This window comes from Budorcas taxicolor, chromosome 5 (assembly GCF_023091745.1).
Source record: "Budorcas taxicolor isolate Tak-1 chromosome 5, Takin1.1, whole genome shotgun sequence".
Taxonomy (NCBI): domain Eukaryota; kingdom Metazoa; phylum Chordata; class Mammalia; order Artiodactyla; family Bovidae; genus Budorcas; species Budorcas taxicolor.
The window spans coordinates 1665443-1672623 of NC_068914.1; the positions used below are offsets into that span (position 1 = coordinate 1665443).

At 43.6% G+C, this 7181-nt stretch overlaps 1 protein-coding gene across 1 annotated transcript; it reads right to left on the minus strand.

Annotated features, from left to right (window-relative positions):
- Nucleotides 1–1703: 1703 nt before the first annotated feature.
- On the minus strand, nucleotides 1704–2689 carry LOC128048908 (olfactory receptor 13A1). The gene is given in 2 exon segments (XM_052641391.1): nucleotides 1704–2638; nucleotides 2641–2689. Coding segments are annotated over 2 exon segments (984 nt in total).
- Between the last annotated feature and the right edge of the window lie 4492 nt (nucleotides 2690–7181).

The following is a 7181-nucleotide window of genomic DNA, read 5'->3' on the forward strand; positions in this document are numbered from 1 at the left end:
CCATTACAAACTGTAGAAAATAAGCAACCAAGATGAAAAACACAACATATGTTCTTTGATGCGTGTTGAAAATCAGTGAACACACTGAGGCATTAGTGGCAATTTTCAAGGCCCGATTCATTGCAAAGTCTCTGAAACCACTGAGGGCTTGAACATGCTATTTGGGTGTCAGAATTCCATTAGAGGTGATTAGACTCAGTCCCTACCAATCTATGTACCAATGCCTCAGTCGGCCTGCTGCTGCTGCTGCTGCTAAGTCGCTTCAGTCGTGTCCAACTCTGTGCGACCCCATAGATGGCAGTCCACCAGGCTCCCCCTTCCCTGGGATTCTCCAGGCAAGAACACTGGAGTGGGTTGCCATTTCCTTCTCCAATGCATGGAAGTAAAAAGTGAAAGTAAAGTTGCTCATTTGTGTCCGACTCTTAGCGACCCCATGGACTTTAGTCGGCCTATGGTTCATCAGATTCTTGAATTTCTTGCCCCACGTCACTGTGCTTCTGTTGAATGCCAATGAGAATACTGGATGAAGAATCATGGACAACTCATTCCTTATAAATCAACATCAAATTCTACTCTCAGCCTCCATATACAATAGCAAAAAATATGTGTTTTTCTTCAGTCCCAAAGATTCAGCTAAATAGTCATGACTTGCTCCTATCATTTTTAATGGGTCATAAAAAAGAGAATCAGTCGTTCAGTCCCATTAGACACAGAGGATCTGTCCACCCGGTAGTTTTCTGCAACAATAGGAGGGTAGCATTGCCTTCTTACAAAGCTGTGTAACTTCTAAAGCTAAACCATAGCAGTAGTCCCCACTCCAGGTCAATGAGGTAGGTCAGGTACTCATGATTTGAGAACAAAGAAAAGAAAGAATAAGAAATCACAGGCATCTTTCTAAATGCTTAGCCCAGATTTTAAAGCTGAAATTTCTACGTTCAAAACAAAGTAGTGATCGTACATGCCATACTCATCAAGCTGTATGCGTTACAGTACGCACAGTTTTTGTACGTAAATTATACCTCAACAAAGCTGTTGAGACAAAGTGATGATCCTAACAGTGTGTTTCACTTTGAGTGTTACTGAGAAGAAAAGAGAGAAACAAAAACAACAGCAACCATTTTCATTAGAACCAGAACCTATTCTTAAAGTCTAATTGGCTCCGGAGGAAATACCTGGGGTAAGACAGCAGGAGTAGGTTTCTTGGGAGTGGGTGGTCACCTTTAAGCAGTCCTTCAGTCCGGCAGTTCTCCGCGTGCTGTGCGGCCCACTCAGGCTGCCTGCCTCTGTTAAGGTGCCTCTGTTAAGGTCCACACACCTAAATGTTTGGTGTCATTGCAAGATTTACAGCTGAACATGGTACAAACAAAAGAAAAAGAAAAAAGGAAAACATTTCCATACAGCTGTCATTCTACAAGACAAGGCACCTTCTCTTCTCCCAGAGACCTTTTTTCCCCTGCCAACTTAGTAACGACATTACTTCGGGCTCAGACCATGAGACCCCACATACTGGAGGCTCACATCCAACCACAGTCTTCATGTCAGCCAGCCTAAGGGCCCCAGAATTTGAAGCTCATCCATTCTTTTGGGTAGAAGAGACAAATTTACTTACTTTCCAGGCCAGAAGCTCACTCATCAGACCCTTCATAGAAAGGTCAATTCTCACTTAAACTGCAGTCTCAAAGGAGAGCTTCAAAAGACACAGGTTAATTTCTGAAGAAGGGGAAAAGCTTCCTGAGAGCTGCTTTGACCTCCGCGTTTCTCAAAGTATAGAGGAGGGGGTTGAGAGTAGGGCTCAACATGGTTTATAGTACGCCAGCCAACTTGCTCTTCTCCGCGCTGTAGGTGGAGACGGGGCTGATGTAGGCGTAGAACACGGCAGTATAGTACATGCCCACCACAATAAGGTGGGAAGAGCAGGTGGAAAAGGCTTTCTTCTTCCCCTCCGCAGTCCGCATCTTTAGGATGCTGGAGATGATGAAGCCGTATGACACGATGGTTATCAGGAAGTTCAATATACCGTAAAAGGCGTCAGCCAGGACAATCATGATGCTGTTCACATAGGTGGAGCTACAGGAGAGAAGTAACAGAGGAGGGACCTCGCAGAAGAAATGGGTGATAACATCGGGGCCACAGAAATCCAAGCGCAGCATCAGCCCAGCACGGACGGCCGTGTTGAAGGCACACAGTGCCCACACACCTGCGGCCAGCGTGCCACAGAATGCCTTGCTCATCATGGTGCCATAGTGCAGCGGGTGGCAGATGGCTGCATACCGGTCATAGGCCATGACCGTGAGGAGGAGCAGCTCGGAAGATGCAGCCTAGGTGAGGAAGTAAAGCTGGGCCATGCAGCCCCCATAGGAGATGGAGTTCTCCTCTAATACTAGACCCTCCGGTGCCTTGGGCATGACGGAAGATGCACAGATAATGTCCACAGTTGCCAAGTTGAAGAGGAAAAAGTACACGGGGGTATGGAGCCCGGAGTTGAGGGCGATAGCCAAAATGATAAGAATATTTCCTGTGAGTGCCGCAGAGTAGAGTGAGAGGAAACAGCTGAGTAAGAGCACGCGGTGTTCTGGGTGCTCTGAGAAACCCTGCAGGACAAGCTTTGTTACCAGAGTCTGGTTACTCATGGTCCCGGGCTGAAAGGGGTTTCTGGGACTATGAGGTGAATCTCCAACCACAGCTTCATGCGATTTCAGGGCTAGAGAGAGAAGCAAGACGTGTCCTAAGGAAAGCTGCTGCCCCGTTTCATTCACACCCAACATGATGCACAAGCCACATTAAACAGATGTATTAAGACTCAGTCAAGATAAACACAAAAATAAAGCAATAGGCAAAGGGTGGGACATTCAGTTCATAAAAATCAGGTTAAAATGTCCAACTGAACTCATGAAGCATCACTCAACCTCAAAGAAATGCATGTTAAATAAATAATCCACTCTTTAGCAGCCATGATTTGGCAAACTTAGAAACGCATGGTATTGACTAACATTAGCACAGGTGCCAAGATATAGGCCTCTTACAATTCATATTTCATTTGAGCCACAACATTCACTTCTGGGAATTTATCCTAAAGAGGATCTTCAAGTTGTCATTGCAGCATTATTTATAATAGCGAAAATTCTAAAGTAACCTATACCGTTAAAGGGAGAAGGCAATGGCACCCCACTCCAGTACTCTTGCCTGGAGAATCCCAGGGACAGAGGAGCCTGGTAGGAGGCTGTCTATGGGGTCGCACAGAGTCAGACACGCTGAAGTGATTTAGCAGCAGCAGCAGCAGCATACTCTTAAAGATGAGTCTGTATGATACATTGATATAATATATTGCAGTGTACTTATCAGAATGAAGCTTTAGAATGCTTATGGAATGCTGATGCTTGTGAAAATAAATGAAAAAGGTTCAAAGTAAGTGTGCACAACTTTTGATCACTTTGAGTCTTGAAAAAGCATGTCTGCATATGTGCCTGTGGGAAAAAGCTACTGGTGAGTGATGGACTAGAATCTGAACAGTGAGGGTGGGTTGCAGTTGATTTCCTGTCCTTGTTTTTGCTGCTCTCTATTTTCTGATTCTTCCATTTACTAACCTTTCTTAAAGGCATATGTATCATGGAATTCTCTTTCTGACAGTTCTTCCGTAGCTCCCCATCACTGACGGATGGAAGGCTCCCACCTGCTGCTCCCGGATCCACCTCCTCTTCAGCCAGTGTCTTCCCAGTGGCCTCACCCCTCAAAGCCAAAGCTCCAACCACACCCACAACTCCTAGTCTTGTCAAGGCATGAACCATACCAGGCTTTTGTGGCTTCATTCTTGCAACTCACTCAGCTAGGAATGCCCTCCTTCTCATGAACCAGTTTTTTTACCAGCACCCCACACTTTTCAAATATCCCTTCCCTAGAAACAAAGGACCATTTTCTCCTTTGTAGCCCCTCAGGGTCCTGAACTCACTTCTATTGTAGAATCCATTACCAGTCACTTCGTGATCAAGGTATCCAAATATCTGCCCTATGGTAGGTATATCTGCCTCCTTTCTCTCTGGGCATCCTTTTGGGGCACTCAACCCAATGCCTGGCATGGAACAGGTGGGCCCTCTGATATGTTTGTTGAAATAACATTGAAGAATAGTCTAGTATGGAGAAGGAAATGGCAACCCAGTCCAGTATTCTTGCCTGGAAAATCCTATGGACAGGGAAGCCTGGCAGGCTACAGGCATGGGGTTGCAAAGAGTCAGCCACAACTGAGCTACTGAGCACATAGTCAAGTATAAATAAAAGCAGAGTCCTTTCTATTCACAACACAAGGTACATTCTGTGTTGTTTAACATGAAATGTATAACCACATTTGTTTCTTCCTTGTTTTCAACTTTTTATTCATTAAAATAGTTAATTAAAGGAAGATGCTCACTTTCAAGTCAGCATTCTGTTTTTTATCAAAATTCAATGAATACAATTATCTCTGAAGCATTAAAAGGTTTACACGAAATGACTAGATTTCACCTACAATTGAATCATATCACCATCTTTGTAAGGTGAAAACTGCTTTTTTTCAAGAACAGCATGAAATTCCTCTGACTCGGAGTAATAGGCTATGTTAGTGTGGAGTCTGCTTAAAGCAGCTGCAAATGATGGAGCGCCACCTGCTTCTTCTCTGCAGCAAAGTATCCTGTCAGTTAACCAGCTTGGTGGATAAAATAAACACCACGTGATTCAGCTTATTTCATTTTTGCTTGGGACAAAAAAAAATAATACATACTACTTTTGCCCCGTTTGTGTTGAGGATCTGGAGATAATATCTGCTTCCTCTGAAACTGATTTTGCTCCGCACCAATCTGGTGAGCGATTCCTGTTTAAGTTCAGGGACTCCTGCGAGCCTGAAAAGCCGATGCAGGCTGAAAAGGAACAGCGCTGGGTTTGCCCCCACGGATGTCACTAGACAAGGTTTCTGCACTTCCCACTAGTGTCCCCGCTAGAATTCTAACCATCTGATGCCTCCAGTTATCACTCAGTCACTCCACAGTACAGACCACAAACCAGAGACTCACGATGCTGTGGCCACACCTATGGGGAGACACGCGGAGCGGCCGTGCGCAGGCGCGTCACAGCATCGGCGGAGCGCTGAGAGATGCTCAGGCTGCAACTCCAGGACTTTGGCCACCTCATGCGAAGAGCTGACTCATTGGAAAAGACCTGGATGCTGGGAGGGATTGGGGGCAGGAGGAGAAGGGGACGACAGAGGATGAGATGGTTGGATGGCATCACCGACTCGATGGACCTGAGTCTGAGTGAACTCCGGGAGTTGGTGATGGACAGGGAGGCCTGGCGTGCTGCGATTCATGGGGTCGCAAAGAGTCAGACACCACTGAGCGACTGAACTGAACTGAACTGAACTGAAGAAAGCCGACCACGGAGGAAACTGTAAACCCGTTCCTTCTCTGAACTCAGCTCCAGAATCAAGATTTTAAAATTTTAAATAAACTACAATATAAATGGAAGTTTTCAACAGGTACTGAGTACAAGGAAGTTTCAAAAAACTGATTCACATCCAAAGAAGAAATGACCTCTCAGATAACTGCCCTCTTACTGCAATTTCCGAGGCAGGTGGACAGCTCTCCCTCCAACTGATCTACAGAAAGACCAAAGAGTCAGGCACCAAGACTCTACGTGAGAATGACCTTAAAATCTCTGCTGGACCTCAGCCGGTCATTTCCTCTCCTGGAAACTTTTTCTCTCCTGAGGTTCAGCGGGCACTGGCTTTAATTCTCATCAAGCATCACAAGATTATTACAAAGGTGCAAGGGGAAAGACAGATTTCAGGTACCACCAGTCAAGTTTTAACACATTCTACATTCAGACAACATGGCTCCCCAAATGCAAGGTGATAGGGCATTTAAACAGTGGTTATTTTCCACGTTCACCAGGCCACTTGGCACTCCATTTTCAGTGAAAATATAAATGCATCTTGGATGATTTAATCACTTTAAAGAAACAGTATGCTGTGTCCTCAGAATTCCTGAAATTAAAAACTTATTTCATTGAAAGTTTTTCGTGTGTGTGTGGGTGGGGGGTTGACAAAAAAGTAGATTGAATTTTCGGTGGAAGGCAATTTATTTTCAGTGAATTTTTATCTTAATTTCAGTTTACTATTTTTAATTTTATAAGTGGAGAATTATTACTATTTTAAGATATTTAACTAACAACGAGTAAATTGACTATTTCCATCATTTTCATCTCTGAAGGAGTTTAAAGATGTTCACAGACACCGTATAATTAATCCAATGTCTTATTACATATGAAGGTAAATATTCTTATTATAAACGTAATCCAAGAACAGAAAACTGAAAATCAGAGAATGTCAAAATCACATATGTTCAGGTTTAAATCTGAAGGATAGTTGGAAGATGACCCAGTTCAACCTATTTATTATAAAATCACAAAGGCATCTAAGTGACTTATCCTAGTCACACAGAGTAGTGGTGATGAAGTCGATATCCAGTACAGGGCTTTGGAATTCTAGCCTAGAATTTTTTGCTATGTAATTTGTTAGTTGTCCTGCTGAATCAAATCTTGCCAAATGTCAAAAAAAAAAAAAAAAAAAAACTCAAGAAAAATCAACCAACCACATATATGACAATTTATTATGAGCAAGGCATGGAAGTGCAAACCCTAAACGCTTAGCCAGTTTTTTCAACCTATTTGCTCCATTAGTTCACTTATGGATTCAGTGGCAATTATACACAGTGAGAAATCCACAAATGTTGCTGACTCTGGATCAGCTAAACAAAATTTAGATCTTTTATGTAGTTAATGATCCAAACTAAGCAGACTTACTATAAGCAGAATGATCCACCTTCAGAATATTGTTAATTATTGTGAGAAAATTCTTTCAGCTTTGTGGATTTTAAGTACAGGCGTCCCTTCTCTGTCAACTGCAATCAAGGCTGGAAACCCAGTAACCCTGAGGCAGTGTGTAATCTTAGTCGAGGGCAGTCTAGACAGGATGAAAGCTTTCTTTCCCACTTAAGCTGTTATTGGCAAGATTTGGTGACTCATTAGTAAAGTTTGTCACTGCCTGTGGGAGCCCCTGAAGAGAGCTGCCCCCAGTCATTTCTCTAAGTGGACCCTGAGGAGCAATTACATTGAGTGACTCTTTGCTGGGTACTGGGCTGTCATCACTGTTCATACAA